Below are 17184 nucleotides of genomic sequence, written 5' to 3' on the forward strand. Positions count from 1 at the left end.
CTAAAGAAAAAAAAAATAAAAAGGCTGTCAACCTAGCATCCCGTATCTACAGTGATCAGACTTGAAACATCCCAAGGTCCTTGTCATGTTCAGGAGGAGACTAAAGAAAACAGGTAACTTCGACAAGAACAGATACAAACTAAAAGAGGAGAGAAAATGGAAAGAGAAAAAGGTGTGTGTGGGGGGGGGTGGAGTCTGCCACCGATCCAACAGCAGGCAAGAAAAGCAAAAACTCAGGAAGAGAGGGGTCAAGAGAAAGCAGGGTCGGTCGCCCTTAGCTCTATCATAGGAGCAATCACAGAAATGTAAGTGGGACATTTTAACACACCTTTCTTCTTAGAGATCAGCAAGCCAAGTCTGATTGATTAGCGTGCTTAGCAAACTTCATATAGCTCACTTATATAGAACTTCTAGCTCACTGCCTCAAGAATTAGTAAGGACATACTGTCAAGCCCATAGCGTCAATTTTAATAAATGCTCCATATACTACTGGCCGAGTTAAAAAAAAAAAAACAAAAACAAAAACAAAACAACACACCAGAACTCTGGTCCACGGCAGACTCCTGGCTCAATAGAACAGTATACCGTCTTGCATGACTTTAAAAACACATGAGGGGCAGGCTAGCTAGGTAGTCAGGTCTTCTGAAGACAGCAGTCTGCATGTACTAGATAACACGCCCCACACCAGCTGGGCAAATGTCTTCTTCCAGTGAATTTTAAGGCTTTTATTTTTTTTAACTTAGATCATCCTTAATCACGATTTCTATGAGCCACTTCACTCTACCTCCCAACACTTCCTGTATATATATATATATACATATATATATGTATATATGTATATATATATTTAAATACATTATTTATTTGAGAGAGCAAGCATGAGTGGGGGAGGAGGGGGAGGGGGGAGGAAGAAGCAGAATTCCTGCTGAGCAGGGAGCCTCGACATAGAGCTCGATGCTAGGACTTGAGCCGAAGTCAGATGCTTTACTGACTGAACCACCCAGCTGCCCCTCCCTGTATATTTAACTGTGGCTCCCTCCTTAGGAAAAAGAGGAAAACATAAGCCTCTGCTGTTCTCAAGGAAGTGACCTACCACGTGGGTCCCTTTCTCGGAAACGTAAATCTCTCAGTATTGCAACAGATGCAACAAGGTCTGAATGCAAACTTCCCACAGACCATGGCTGTCTAAAAACCAAGCCAGCTAGCAATTTCACGTTGCTACGGAAGAACAGAGAAGGACCCGCCTAGGAAGCCAGCCTCGGATAAGGAAATGGATCCACCAATGAACCTCAACCTTGACCACACTTTGTTTTTCTTTTCTGGAAGAGTATGGATGGATCTTCATCTCCGACATACTAATATTTTGCCAATGTGTCTAAGCTTTGGTGGGTTTCCATCATTCTTTTTTTTTTTTAATTTATTTATTTGACAGAAAGAGATCACAAGTAGACGGAGAGGCAGGCAGAGAGAGAGAGAGGGAAGCAGGCTCCCTGCCGAGCAGAGAGCCCGACGTGGGACTTGATCCCAGGGACCTGAGATCATGACCTGAGCCGAAGGCAGCGGCTTAACCCACTGAGCCACCCAGGCACCCTGGTTTCCATCATTCTTGATGCTCTGCACCTTGTCTCCGTTAAAAGCTCCCAGCCCCCAGCTTGGGGAAATGGTCAACTATTTTCCTTTGATTATCCCCTCCTTTACTTGGGTAGTTTCCCCTCTTCTTTCTTTCTAGGACTCCAGACCTGGATAGATCTGCAGCGTCTTATCTTTTGATGGAGAGATTTTGTAGCTGTACTTTTGGGAACGGCTTCCCAAATGGAGAGCAGCTACGTAATAGTTCCAGTGGGAGGACACAACAAATCCCAAGAACTCCTCTGTGTCCCTGACCGCTCGACTTATAATTTCCTAGTGTCACCTTTTGGGTGTAAGGCTTTGGGGCAGCTCTCTAGATTTATTAAGCCAATTTTGGGGACATGTTTTGTGTTGTGAATTATCTCTATGCTGACAAGCCAGTGGTTCAGTTCATCTCGGTCTTTTTTGTTCTTCAAAGGCCTGGTGATCCCTGGTTATCAGATCTCCCTGAAGAAAGCAGTGGGCGGCGGGGCGTGTGTGGGTTTTCCTCTGTGGCTCTGTCGGACCTCCTTCCACGTGGAAAGACAGTGTGGGCGGAGTGTGCAATGTGGTCAGCTGTCCTCCGGGCTCAGTTGGCAGGGACAGGGTTGTGAATTGGGGGCCCTACTATCTATACGAGAAGCCTTAGCTCTCCATGGTCATTCTACTTAATATCTCGGTGTATTGTTTTGTTTTGCAGAGAAAAGTCTTTGAAAATATTGTTGGCCCAGTCACAAACATCAGGCTGCCTATATTCTATAGAGAACACGTGGCTGGGCCACCTGTCCCATGTGTTCACTCTGAATGGCCCCACTGATTCTCAGTTGCACCTGCCGATTCTGAATCCAGAAATCCTCCAGCAAAGCCACGGGCAGGTAGCCTCCTGCCTCTACCACAGGCTCTCGGGGTTGCTGCTTTCTGCTCTCTGCTGTATCCATTAATGCACTAGCAGAACATTCCATCTTCTCGAAAGTTGTTAAAAATTTTTCATCCTCTGATGATCCATTTCCCCCTCGCCTATCCATGCATGGACCTGTAGAGGTTCATTCCTTATGGAGTTTTTGTACTTTTATTTCAGAGGGGGTCTCAAGAAAAATGGGAAGTCATCTCAAAGCAGGATGTATTCTGGGATGGCTTGTCTGGTTAGGAATCAGCCTCATGTCATGATCCCAGGGGTCCCGGGATTGAGCCCCGCAATGGGCTCCTTGCTCGGCAGAAACCTTGCTTCTCTCTCTCCCTCTGCCTGCCACTCCCCCTGCTTGTGCTCTCCCTCTCCGTCAAATAAATTAAATCTTTAAAAAAACCAAAAAAACAAAAAAACAGGATGTATTCTATAAACCATGCCCTAGGGCCAAATCACTTTGGGACCGCCCCCCCCCCCCCAATGTAATATATTCTTCTTAAGATGTGGGTTTCTCTGCAGATGACGTAACAGGAAAAACAGATGTATGCTGACACTTTTTCCAGGATTCTACATATTCAAGTTACAGATTTAAAAAATAACCAATCAAAATAAAAACAAAACAAAACAGAAACAAAAACAAAATAAAAAAATCACCAATCTATCAAGGGAGTCGAGGGGCAGTTAATTAAATTGTGATTTTATGATTATAGGGCCTTTTCTTTTATGATTATTAATAAATATATCCTTACATGAAACTATGTCAAGGCTGAGACATTAGGAAATCCACAATGCAGAATGAAAAGAGCCTCCAGGGAGTTAAGAAACTAAAATTTCAGTCCAGGTCTTTAACTGATGAACTCCAGGGAGCGAGGCAGGTTTCGTAACCACACCAGAGCTCAGTTTCTCCATCGCTAAAATAGAAGATCAGTGTGGGCAACCTTAGGGAATGCTGTCACACTCCCCCATGGTCCTGAAGGTACTAGCCAATCTTTGGACAAGGGGCACAGTTGTTTTCTGTGGCCCTCTCAAGTGCTAATCTGCCTGTTCTATCATTGGGAAACTGAGGCCAGAAAAATAATCCTGAGCACAACTGAGAGGCAAGAGGCGGACTGGACTAGAAAACATTCTAATGTCACCAGGAGCTTTAGGTGCTACGGCGGTGGGCTGTGAACACCTTCTCAGTTTTACCGCCAGAACAGGGCCATCCTGTCCAGCGCACGCCGAGACTGTCTTACTCCTACAGAGACTTGAACATCAAAAGGTATCCAAAACTGACATGCGACCCAGGGTTTTCGTTTCATTTGACATTGATAAAGCATTCCCAATCATCTTTGCAACTTCCATCCAACTCCCACTGCCCGCAAATGGAATCAGGAAGAGAAGGGAGATGAGAGAGCTCCTTGGACCTCCCTGGGGACCTAAGTGACAAGAAAATGAATATTAAATGCATGACAGGAAGCAAGCCCTCTCGGTCCCCAACCACATCTTTCAAGCCCTATTTCTGAGAATAGAAAATTCTAAGCTCAATTTGAGAGTCATTGTAAACTCCTCTCTGTGCCAGATGATTTTATCTGCATATTTACATCCAAAGTACAAACTTAAACCGTTTACACTGAGGGGTAATGGAAGTCATGTGTCAAATTCAGCGGGAGGAAAAAGAGGAGCACGCTTCACAGCGAAAGCCTGAAGATATACAATATCTGTGGAAAATGTGGCCTATAAGCATGCATTGTTTACCTATTTCGTTTAATTACAGAGAACATGAATTCTTACCCTTTGCATACAACGTCTAAAGTCTCGTGGTTTTTTTGGTTTGGTTTTGCCTGACAGTGTTGCCAGGAGCTCTGGAAGTCTCACAGCCCCGTATACACAGCCTCAAAAACGCCGCCACACACGTTCCTGTCATCTGTGGCCCTGTCTCCTTTCATCTCCCACTTCCAGAGAGACGCAGGGAAGGGTCTGTCCACAGCGCCCCAAAGCAGCACAAGAACAGTATAGACAACCCTCCTCAGATGCTCGCCAGGCCTTCAGCACGTCAGCTTTCCTTGCTGAACGCTGTCAAGACAGGAAGACTAGACAAGGCCACCAAGAGACTCCTGGCATCTTTGTACTGGGAGAGAGTTGTCTGAATTTACCACCGAGTACAAGCCTGCGGGGCCAGCTTCTCCACAACTTCTAACCGAGAGCGATTCAGGCACAACCACCCAGAAAGTCTGTCACGCGCACAGCGTGCTGGCTTCCCAGAGCCAACAGTGACCTGTCTACACAGCATCTATTCTGGCATGAAAGCTTAAAGGGGTCGCGCGGTATTATTCGTGGAAAGCACAGTATGAGCTGCTGTTTCTTCGACATCACATGTCTCAGAGGGAGAGATCATCATGGCTAAGCCGTAACCCTTGGGTGAGGTCCAGCTCTTCTCTTCCTCATCCCCTCGGTCACACTCACTGGGTCATTCCCACGCATCTCTCTCAGGGGATCAGTGTCGTGGCTGAGCACCTGGCCTGAGCCGTCCCAGCACCTGCCCTCTGTGGTGCTCTGTGGATCAACTAGGACATAGAATATTCATACTAAGCCTCTGCCCTTTGTATTTTAAAGCCGAGAAACTAACAGGGGCGCCTGGGTGGCTCCATCAGTTAACCCTCTCCCTCCGGCTCAGGTCATGATCCCAGGGTCCTGGGATCAAGTCCCGCATCAGGCTCCCTGCTTAGCAGGGAGCCTGCTTTTCCCTCTGCTTGCCACTGCCCCTGCCTGTGTTCCCCTTGTGCTTGCTCTTTCTCTCTTTCCATCAAATAAAGAAATAAAATCTTAAAAAAGAGAGAGAGAGAGAAAAAAAAGCAAAACAGAGAAGATGACATTGTTCCAACCTTCCTTTTGCTTTTCCTTTTTACTCCAGACAAGTTGTTGTCTTATCCTCCAACTTCCGTAGTTCTGCTTGCTCCTCTCAGTGGCAGAAAAGAGCATGTGAACGCATTCTTTTAAAAGCACACATTCTAATTTTCAAGGTCGGTCCTTCATCAGAGGCAATTTTTATACTCCAATTCTCAACATGATTCCACAGATGGACTAGCCAGACCCAACGAAAATTCAGTTTCTCTATGTCCCCAGCAACCCAAACCACATAGCTTGGCAAATGCTAGGAGAAAGCAACAAATCTTGGAGAGAAAACAAAACAAAACAACAACAAAAAAACCCCAAAGACACAGTAATGTGTAGAATTGAACTGAAAAAATGGACAGACCTTCTCTCCATTGGTTTTTACAGTAACATGCAATTTTCACTTCCTCCATTCACATTATTACAAATAGAAGGTGATCAAAGCTGAAAGAACCAACAACATATTTATAATTTTAAACCTTTTTTATTTTAATCGAGAATGTTTGACTGCTTCATGTACTTTGCATCTCACCATAAGTTGTGAGAATAAAATATTGAGATACAAGTTTATTTAAGCTACATTATATTAACTGAAGATCTAAACACGTCTTACCTGTAAGTATGTTTCCAAACCTTGTCGCCGTTGTTCCAAGACCTTTGGGACCCAGTTCCTAACATGTTTAGAAGGGATTTCTGGAGTTTTTATACATTTCTTCAGCTATAAAGACAGAAACAGGGAAAAAAAAAAAGTCTCAGCTATAAACACATTCTTTGAGGGGGGAAAGCCAATAAAAGAAAATGAACCACTACTATCTCCAATAAAAAGACAGAAGAAAATGTAATTATATTTAAATTTTGTTAAAAAGTTCTCAGCAGCGCCTGGGTGGCTCAGTTGGTTGAGGGTCTGACTCCTGGTTTCAGCTCAGGTCTTGATCTCAGGATCCAGGGATCAAGCTCTGTGTCATGCTCCCTGCTCAGCAGAGCCTGCCGGAGAGTCTCTCTCTCTCAAATAAATAAAATAAAATAAAATAAAATAAAATAAATCTTTAAAAAATTATTTAGCTATCCTAAATGTTCTGGTTTCAGAGTAAGAGTTTTGGGTTTCTGGTAGTAGTTATGGTTGGGTATCATCTAGTATTTCACACTAGAATTATTTTTTTCTGAAAAATTTTATGTTCAGTAAATACAAAAAAAAATGTTTAGTGAATGCATCATTATGGAGGTAAAGTAGTTTAGGATTTCCAAAATCAATTAATAGAAAGAAATTTTGCTCAGAAGTACTTTTCTGATGAAAAAACTTTCTACATATTAGTTCATGTAAAAAGTCAAATAAAATGCAATGTTTATAACCATCCTGCTGGAAATGCCATGCAAACTAGACCACACCATTTGGAAAGTTTCTCAAAAGTCTGGAACAGAATGAACTTTAGCTTTTTAAAAGAGTAAGACTGATGCTTCCAATTCTCCTAAGAATTAGGTCCAAAATCTGTTCAAGAAAAATCATGGTTCTCTGCTAAGCCTTTCTGGGCAGCAGTCTGAAGGAACCACATTAAAAAAAAGGAAAATTCTTTTGGAACTTGAGTTAGAGCTGCCTGTGGTAGGCACAGCCTGTCTACGACATTGACACCCTAACCTGTGAATGTTACTTTATTTTACATGGCCAGCCACTTCACAGAGGTGATTAAATTAGGGGTCTTAAAATGGAGTGACTCTCCTAGATGATCCAGGTGGGCTCAGTGTAATACTAAGATTCCTTGTAAGAGGGAAGCAGGAGGGTCAGAGTCAGGGAGAGTCTGGAAGATGCTATATGGTTGGCTTCCACCCCAGAGGAAGGGTCCAGAGCCCAGGTGATCTCTAGAAGCTGGAAAGGAAGGGGAACAAATGCTTCCCTTTAGCCTCGTGATGCCTTGATTTTAGCCCAGTGAAACTCATTTCAGACTTTTGACCTCAAGAAGGGTAAACATCCTAACTTTGTATCAACATGCACGGGACTGGAGGAGATTATGCTGAGTGAAATAAGTCAAGCAGAGAGAGTCAGTCATCATATGGTTTCACTTATTTGTGGAGCATAAGGAATAACACGGAGGATATAGAGAGATGGAGAGGAGAAGGGAATTGAGGGAAATTGGAGGGGGAGATGAACCATGAAAGACTATGGACTCTGAAAAACAATCTGAGGGTTTTGAAGGGGTGGGGGGGTGGGAGGTTGGGTGAGCCTGGTGGTGGGTATTATGGAGGGCACGTAGTGCATGGAGCACTGGGTGTGGTGCATAAACAATGAATTCTGGTACACTGAAAAGTAAAAAATTAAAAATTAAAAAAAAAAAAGAAGAGTAGAAAAGTAAATCTGTCTTGTTTTAAGCCACTAAGATTATGCTAATATGTTACAGCAGCAATATTGAAACTGATACACTGACTAAAGCAGAATGTTTAATGTTCTAATTAAAAACTTGGAAAACCTACTGAGACTGTAGTAGTGAGAAGCCAGAGCTGATTAAGAATATACAGATTAGGGATGCCTAAGTGGCTCAGTCGGTTAAGCCACTGCCTTCAGCTCAGGTCATGATCCCAGGGTTCTGGGATGGAGTCCCATATCAGGCTCTCTGCTCAGCAGGGAGTCTGCTTCTCTCTCTGCCTCTGCCTGCCTCTCTGTCTGCCTGTGCTTGCTCTCTCTCTTTCTCACACACATGCATAAATAAATAAAATCTTATTTAAAAAGAAAAGAAAAGAAAACCTTAAAAAAAAAAAGAATATATAGCTTATGACCTGCTGAGGGAGGGGCACAAGCCCTGAGCATCTGAGCTCCCACACTGGGGAAATGAACCCCACAGGCTTGTTTTGACTAAAGGTACAGTTTCATTATACCCACAGAAGGGACATAGAGTCACAAGATTTATTACAGGTCCCAGAAGCAAGGGAGGGGTACTGGTATTTGGACTTTCTGTTTTATGTACCTGAATTTAATTCTGATAGACTTCCAAAAAAGAAAGGAAAAAAAAAGGCAAAAAGCCAAAGGTAATGGGATATAGAAGAATGAAACCAAAGGGGCAGAGAAGAAGTAATTACCAGGAGATTAAGAACTTTCTACAAGACAGAAAGCAGGAGTATGTCAATAAAGAAAACAGAGAGGAGGAAGCCCCTGGCCAGGCCACCTCAAGAAAGGAATCACAAAGAGTGGAGACCCCCGTCTTCTCAGCAGACTTGAGAGATTTGTGCTCGGGACTGGTGTAAGAGGAGGGCAGAGCCAAGAAGAGGGATGACACAACATCATGGTTTGTGCCAATGGACACTTTACCCTTACCCTCCATAAGCAAGGGGCTAGCAACCAGGCTGCATCTCTAGCACTCATACCCCTACCCCATAAAAAAGGGTCAGTGTCCCTCAGGAAAATGAATGAAAGATATGGGCAGAACGATGGCATCCCATTCTACTCATCCTGTCGTGGGGACCCCATTCTAACAGCTGGCTCTCTTCTCTCACTCCCTATGATGACGCTCCTCCGGCTGACACACCCTACAGAGGGACCAGGCAAGCATACCCAAGGCAGAGGTACCAGTGACAAACACCATGAATAATTCCTCTAGTTGGATGGGCAACTGAGGCTAGCTATTTCAGCAAAGACAGCACTATAAAGAAGAAAGAACAAGAAAAACAAGTGGAACAATGAACTCCAAAGAAAACAAGTAACAGAGGAGATCTTTGATATCTACTTAGTACCTACAGGGATATTTGAGAAGATATTGCTTCTTCTTCTTCTTCTTTTTTTTTTTTTTTTTTGAGAAGATATTGCTTCTATAAAACAAGAAGAGGTTGCTATTACAAAAAAAAAAAAGAATGAGTTTTTTTAGAAAATAAAAAAACATGAGATGGACGTAAAAAGTTAAAAGAGGTAGAACATACAATCATGGACGTCTCTCAAACTGTACAACAAAAGAGAGTGAGAGCAAAGTTAGGTGAAAAGAAAAACACCATGAGGATTAATCCAGGAAGTTTAATTAAAAAAAAATCAATAAGCATTCCATAAAGGAGAAAAGAAATTCTCAAAGAAATGATGGAAGAATTATATGACTTCATACAGATCTTCAGATTAAGAAGCCACTGGGCACCTTGACCTTCTATGGCTTCTTCTATACAAAGGAAGCTGAGGCTGTAACTCCAGAAAACAGCTGAAAGCAAAGAAGAGAAAGAAGACTCAAAGCTCTGCCCCATCCGTGTGAGGAAGGGAATCGCAGGACAGCAGATTTGGAGAGGGGACTTTCTGGGAGGAGGTTGCTTCCATGCAGTAGATAATACGGGGAAGACGAATGATCAAGGAGATAATCCTCTATTAGAAAAGATCAGTTCCAGGGGGGAGCAAGAGCCCCTGAAGGTAGTCATGGAGCAGAAGACACTGAGCCTCTCCTCCATGTCAGTCCAGTGCTAGAGATACTCCTGGTGCGTGTGGGGCTCACATACCAGGAAAAGACGAGAAACAATACATGAGGTAATAAAACAGGGTGGGCACAGATAGTAACAGAAAGGGGTGGGAGCTTGTGAGATGGGAATGTCTGAGGAGTGATGGGAATCACGCAGGTGGGGAGCCAGGTGAGGAGCTGGCGAAGGAACGTTACAGCAGATGGAGCAATGGGGAGCAGGGGCCAAGCCTGGTGTTCGGGACACAGCCAGGAGGAGACGGGTTCAGGGAGGCGGCAGCACTGCACACTGTACGGCCTTGGAGGCTACGTAGGAAACTGTGTTCATCTTATATGGGAAGCTTTGTGAATGTCTTCAGCAAGGGAATGACCTCATAGAAATTCACTTTGAGGAGGTCATTCTAGATTTCATAAGCAAGATGCACTATAAGAGGGCAGGAGTCAATACGAGGAGGCTGGTCAGAAGCTTCTGCAGAAGAAATCCGGGCAAAAGACCAGGGTGGCTTAGGCTATCTATGGTCCTGACAGTGGAAATAGGACAAGTAGAGGCTGTGGGGGTATGGAGAAAGAAGAGATGCTCAGAACAAAGAAAAGAAAAAAAGAAGAGGAAAAGAAAAAAAAGAAAAGAAGGAAAGACAGAAAGAAAAGAAAAAAGAAAATGGCCCTTCAACCTGACAGAAATGCAGAAACAAGCTGGAGGGACAGCAGCTACATTATAACCAGAAGGATGCAAGGCAGGTGCAAAGGTTAAAAAAAAAAAAAAAAAAAAAGGAGCTTGGAACATGGATACTGCGGAATTACTACATCAACTTGACCTGCCCGCTTTTAGTTTTGTTGCTATATGAGAATCATCTCTCACTTGTTTAAGAAACCTAGTCAACTTTCTGTTACATCCAACCAAAAATAATCTTGGCATAAAGGAATCCATTGTTTGCTTCTGTTGATTTTAACAGAAGGCCCATTGGGCACTCAAATAGAGATAACTGGTAGGCAGGTAGATAGGGGTCATAGATCTGGGCATTGGATCTCTAAGTGGAATCCAGAACCATGGAACTAGATGACAGTGTGAATTTCTCCATTGGCACAGACAGAAAAAAAATTACAGCAATGGCAGAATACAAGAACAGCCCCCAGACCCCTGTCTCTTGGTCCATGTGCTACAGTATCCCTTCCCTTGGGTTCAGACAGCATTTGTGAACATGGTGGGGGATAGTCACTCCCTTGAGCAGGTTACCTTTTATGAGACGAAGTCCTAGCAGACCTCAGGCTTTGCCATGTTATAGCCCCATGGCTTTGACTTGGGGGTCGCCTCAAAGAGCTGAGAGCTAATAGTCAGCCAATAGTCAGCAAGCAAAAAGGGACCTCAGTCCCACAACAGCAAGAAACAGAGTCTCCCCAAAATGAGCTTGGGAGAGGACCCTGAGTCCAGATGGGACCACAGCCTAGGCGACACCAGATGTCGGCATGATGAGACCCTAAGCAGAGAACCCAGTAAACCTGCATTGCAGACTTATGACCCAAAGAAACTCTGAGTGGATACAGTCATCTTGTTTTATGCTGCTGAGTGTGTGGTGATCTGTTCCACTCCAATGGGGCACTGATACAAGGGCTGAGAGCCCCCAACGCCGAGGGGCAGGGTGGAAAAGCAGGCAGTCCCTCACTGAGCAGCGACGGAAACCACACGTTTGGGCACCAAAGTGTTCCAAGAAGTGGGCATGGTCAGACTGCGCCCAGCGAGGGTAAAGAGCGAGTAAGAAGTGGGAAACCAGAGCCTCCTCTGTCAAGGAATTCTGCCAAGAAAGGAGAGTAATGGGGGCAACATGGGAGAGAAATGTGGAGTCAAAGGTGGGGTTTTCTATTTTTTATTTTTTTTAAAGGTTTTATTTATTTATTTGACAGAGAGAGATCACAAGTAGGCAGAGAGGCAGGCAGAGAGAGAGAGGGAAGCAGGCTCCCTGCTGAGCAGAGAGCCCGATGCGGGGCTCCATTGCAGGACCCTGAGATCATGACCGGAGCTGAAGGCAGAGGCTTTAACCCACTAAGCCACCCAGGCACCCCTCAAAGGCGGGTTTTGTTGTGTTAAATGGGAAATCCTATGCCATGTTCATTTACTGATGAGACTGATCCAATATTGAGGTAAGGGGGGAAGGGAGGGAGAAGGAGGGACAGAGAAGGAGAGAGAAACAATTTATGACTGTCTGTAAGGAAATAAAGACTTATCTCACCTCTATACCATTTGAGGTATTTCTCAAACAGGAACAAAGCCCAAAATGCTCAATTATTCTGTGGTAATAAGCTTATCCAGTTCCAGTTTAAAGCTAAAAGAAACTGCCTTTAAAACTACTGAATCATGACATTGCTTACATTGTAAAATAGAAAATCAACGCCATTATCTGTCTCTCACTCTCTCTCTCTCTCTTTTTTTTAAATCTTGAAGATACAGTCCTGAAAACACTTTTCCTTTTTATTTACGTCAGGAGTGTGCAGGAAGCCGATCATCGTAGCTGCGGGGACCTGTGACAGCATTTGTAGGTGAGTAATGAATGGCTTTAGATGAGGAGAGACAAACCCAAAACAATATGTTTCCAGCAGGGCTCAGCTGCTCACAAGATAAATACTCGTCTGCCATTCCCTCTGATGATTTACTGTCCCGGCCAGGCTGTGCCCGGCCACGTGGCCTTTCTGGTCCACACCGACAGTTCCCATATCCCACGATACAGCAAGCTGTCGCCTTCGCGTGGGGCGATCACTCCCTTTCCTTTGTATTTTTTATTTTGTGAAGATTTTATATATTTATTTATTTTCAAGTCATCTCTACACCCGACGTGGGGCTTGAACTTACAACCCGGGGATTAAGAGCTGTTGGCTCCACAGACTGAGCTGGTCAGCCAGGCGTCCCCCTCTTTCTTTTTTATACCATGAGAAGAGTATACACAGAACTTACTCCACACAGACGTGCCATTTACACACTGGTGATAGTGACCGTTTTCTTCCTTTCTTATTTTTTTTAAGATTTTATTTATTTATTCATTTGAGAAAGAGAGGGCATGAGCGTTGGGGAGCAGAAGAACAGGGAGGGCAAAGGAATCTCAAGCAGACTCCTTGCTGAGCTCCAAGCCGGATGTGTGGCTGGATCCCAGGACCTGAGATCATGATCTGAACCAAAACCAAGAGTGGGATGCTCAACGGACTGGGCCACCCAGGCGTACCAATAGTGACCATTTTCCAGAAAGGAACACAGATACTTTCCAGAGCACATGAATAAAAAGATAGAAATGGAACAAAAAAGGGAAGAATGGGGAGCCTTCAGGGTAAAAGTCAATCTTTCACTCCACCTTGGCCTCCCTCTGCCCCTAGAGTTCCCTCTAGAAACACAAGCCATGGTGTCATGCTCCTGGTTTAACCCCATAAGGCAGCTCTGGGGTTCCTCTGAAATGTGTACTTCGTTAATTCGAATCCAAGAATGTAATCTTTTATTCAAGCCAAAAGGAGGCAGTAACAAGAATGAGGGCAGTTTATTTAGAAATGAACCAGCTCCCTATTTCCATGAGACCTCCGGGCTGGAGCTGAGAGCCCACAGCCGGGGAGACACAGACTTAGCAGCTGGCCCTGCCGGCAAGGCTGGTCTCCCCCATCCCGTGATCATAGGCTTAGGGAGCTAAAGGAGGTTGAGCTGTTCTCAAGGACCGCCACTCCAACGGCCTGTCCCTAGGGGATGTGGGCAGATGTCGCAGGGGAACAGGGGAAGCCCGTGCAAGCTGAAGGCTCTCCCTGTCACCAGGGTCTGGGCCTGAGCAGTGTGGAGGGAACTGTGTCACTTCATTTTTAAAAAGGATACTATGTGAGAAGTGAACAGAGAAGAACAGCATCGGGCCCCGCCTAGGTTTCAGTGTGGTGCAGGTTGTGGGTTTCCCATCTAGGAACGGAGAGCTCCAACAGACTTCCCAAGTGTAACGTGGGATGGAAATTACAGTGAGCTCAAACCCCATTTTTTTCACCCCAATTATTCCTCCAGTAATTCATAAATATGCCTAATATCCTCCAAACATCCCATTTGCCAAATACCGCCCACTAAGAGCCCAACACTAGCAGGCAGTGAGGAAGATACAAAAGATAAGATGTGGTTCCTTTTATAAAAAATGCGTCTTCTAGTTGGACAAGACTTAGGGACAACCAAATTTTAATGACCTCTTTGCCACACGGCTTAGCAAAGACAGAAAAAGTGATTTTCATACACTGGAGTGAATGGGGAGACTGACTTAGTGGCCATTGCTGTCTTCTTATGAGAAAGTGAGAAATAAGGTCGACCAGAAAACAGGATTGTGGTTGACACAATAATGGCTCTCCCCAAAGAGTCCACTCCGGGTCCTCAGAACCTGACACCGTGTCACAGTATTGTGGCTGAAGGGTGGGTTTAAATCAAGCCTCTTGAGATGGAGACATTAGCTGGGATTACGCAGGTGCGACCAATGTAACCTCAAGGGAGAGGCTGAAGTGTCCCTGTCAGAGAGGGGAGATGTGAGGACGGGACAGAAGACAGAAACAGAACCTGCAGGGGACTTACTGCTGGCTTTCGAGACGGAAGAGTCCACAAACCACAGACTGTGAGCAGCTTCCAGAAGCTGGAAAAGGCAGGGAAATGATTCTCTTCCAGAGCCTCCCAGGGGGAACTAATTAGGAAACTAATATAGAGAGTCTAAGATTACCGGCCTTGAGGGTCAAGGTCCATGATATGGTTGACAACACAGACCCACTGCAATGCATTTGGGAATGAAGAAGAAAAGAATGAAGAATGGAATGAAATGGTGCTTTAGGGAAACTGATCTGCACTAAAGTGTGAATCAGAAGACAAGGATCAGAAACAGAGCAATGCTTATAAAATGGTAAGACATTGGCTTGGGAGGGCAGAGGAGAAAGGGATAACTTAAACGGTGCATAGTATACAAATTTTGAGGACTCAGGGGACTCAACCAATGGAACTTGATGACCCTGTGAATACGGGAGGTAAGAGAAAGGCGTGAGAGACACCTCAGGGTTTCAGACCTTGTGGCTTCAGTGCCTGTGATGGGGAGAGGGTGGGTGGGGAGGGTTGTTGAAGAGAAGCGACTAAAAATAGAACCACACAATAGGACCTGTCAGACTTCAAGAGGCACTGGGATGCTTCATCCTGTGGGATGCTGGTTGAATAGGCAGACAACTGGGCTTGGCTGGGTAATACCCAGAATCTGCACGTCCGTCAAGGCTGTGCTGATTCCAGGGGTTCAAAGTGCACACTATGAAACACACCCACCAGGAAAAGCTAAAAGAAAAAGGAATCAAAATGCTCCTCATAGCTCTGGAAGAAATGACTGATGTGACCCAAAATCACACAGAGGGAGAACTGACCTAACAGATAGCATACCAATTTAAAGCTTTTGTAAATTAAAATAAATGTCATAGCCATGAGGTCCTGCATGAAAACTACTTTCAGCCAATGGCGAATGTTTTATTAACAAGCCACGCAAACTAATGGGCAAGAACAAATGAGACCGCCACAGAAAGACAATTCCAAAAAGAGGGACTACAATGTCTAATAAACAAACTGAAGACTTACCAAGGAAAACAGTAGCAAGGCCACATACATAAATATAATTTCGGGGGGGGGGGGGGGGTAATATTCAAACCTGGTAAGATTTTGTGATACTTTCAAATATGCCAGTTACATTTTAAATCTGCTCTAACCATTCTGAAGCATCATTTGGCAATATACATCAGAGGCTATAAAAACATGCAAACCCTTTGACAGAGAATGCTTCTTTTTAATCACTGAGTGTAAGGAAACCATCTCGAGTACAGAAAAGATTAGATCTTATGAAGGCTATCAATAATTGGAAATTTACCAGGAAGCCTGGGTGGCTCAGTCAGTTAAGTGTCTGCCTTTGGCTCAGGTCATCATCTCAGGGTCCTGGGATAGAGCCCCGCATCGGGCTCCCAACTTAGTGGGGAAGCCTGCTCTTCCCTCTGCCGCTCCCCCTGCTTGTGCTCTCTTACTCTTACTCTCTCTCTCTCTCTCTCAAATAAATATCTTTAAAAAATGATTGGAAATGAACCATGTGATGCAAACAATCTCCGTTAGTTCATAAAGTAACCCTATGAAATTAATACTGTCATTATTCCTATCCTACACATGGAGAACCTGAGACTTAGGAAGACCATGCAATGTGCTCCAAGGACTTAAGATCCAGGAAGAGGTAAAGGCAGGCTCAGGAACATTCTGGCTCTAAAGAACTACACACTGAACTTCTGCATTAGAATTATCACCACGCCGGAACACGGTTAGCACAGAAGCATTTGCTTTACTAAAAAAAGTTCAAGAAAAGAGGGGCATCTGGCTGGCTCAGTCGGTGGAGTAACTGACTGTTAATCTCAGGGTTGCAATTTTGAGCCTTAGGTTGGGTGTGGAGATTGCTTAAAAATAAAATCTTTTTTTTTTCCTTGTGATTATTTTCTTTTCTTTATTTTTTAATAATTTTTAAATTTTTTAATAAACATACAATGTATTATTAGCCCCAGGGGTATAGGTCTATGAATCGCAGGTTTACACACTTCACAGCACTCACCATAGCACATACCCTCCCCAATGTCCATAACCCCACCACCCTCTCCCTACCCCCCTCCCCCCAGCAACCCTCAGTTTGTTTGGCGAGATTAAGAGTCTGTTATGGTTTGTCTCCCTCCTGATCCCATCTTGCTTCATTTATTCTTTTCCTCCCCCCAAACTCCCCATGTTGCATCTCCACTTCCTCATATCAGGGAGATCATATGATAGTTATCCTTCTCCGATTGACTTATTTCGCTAAGCATGATACCCTCTAGTTCTATCCACGTCATTGCAAATGACAAGATTTCATTTCTTTTGATGGCTGCATAGTATTCCATTGTGTATATATACCACATCTTCTTTATCCATATCTGTTGATGGACATCTAGGATCTTTCCATAGTTTGGCTATTGTGGACATTGCTGCTATAAACATTCAGGAGCACTTGGCCCTTCAGATCACTACGTTTGTATCTTTAGGGTAAATACCCAGTAGTGCAATTGCTGGGTTGTAGGGTAGCTCTATTTTCAAATTTTGAGGAACCTCCATGCTGTTTTCCAGAGTGGTTGCACTAGCTTGCATTCCCAGCAACAGTGTAGGAGGGTTCCCCTTTTTCCACATCCTCGCCAGCATCTGTCATTCCCTGACTTGCTAATTTTAGCCTTAAAAATAAAATCTTAAAAAAAAATTTAAGAAACAAAGGAAAAGAGGAATTATATATAGTAGGATAGTAGAAATATGTGTCAGTAACAACGGATAACTTCCCTGACCCAAACTTTTTGCGAAGTTTAGGTTTATAGTCTAAA

The 17184-nt window shown here is 44.1% G+C and overlaps 1 protein-coding gene across 1 annotated transcript in view; it reads right to left on the minus strand.

Moving 5' to 3' along the window:
- LOC111148321 (sorting nexin 24) overlaps window positions 1–17184 on the minus strand; it is a 154565-nt gene that overhangs the window by 50018 nt on the left and 87363 nt on the right. Inside the window, exon 3 of the mRNA XM_022504821.1 lies at window positions 6000–6104. Coding sequence (XP_022360529.1) covers window positions 6000–6104 — 105 coding nt within the window. The remainder of the gene's footprint in view (window positions 1–5999; window positions 6105–17184) is intronic.

Source organism: Enhydra lutris, unplaced genomic scaffold (genome assembly GCF_002288905.1).
Source record: "Enhydra lutris kenyoni isolate GAN:26980312 unplaced genomic scaffold, ASM228890v2 scaffoldscaffold19, whole genome shotgun sequence".
Classification (NCBI taxonomy): Eukaryota; Metazoa; Chordata; class Mammalia; order Carnivora; family Mustelidae; genus Enhydra; species Enhydra lutris.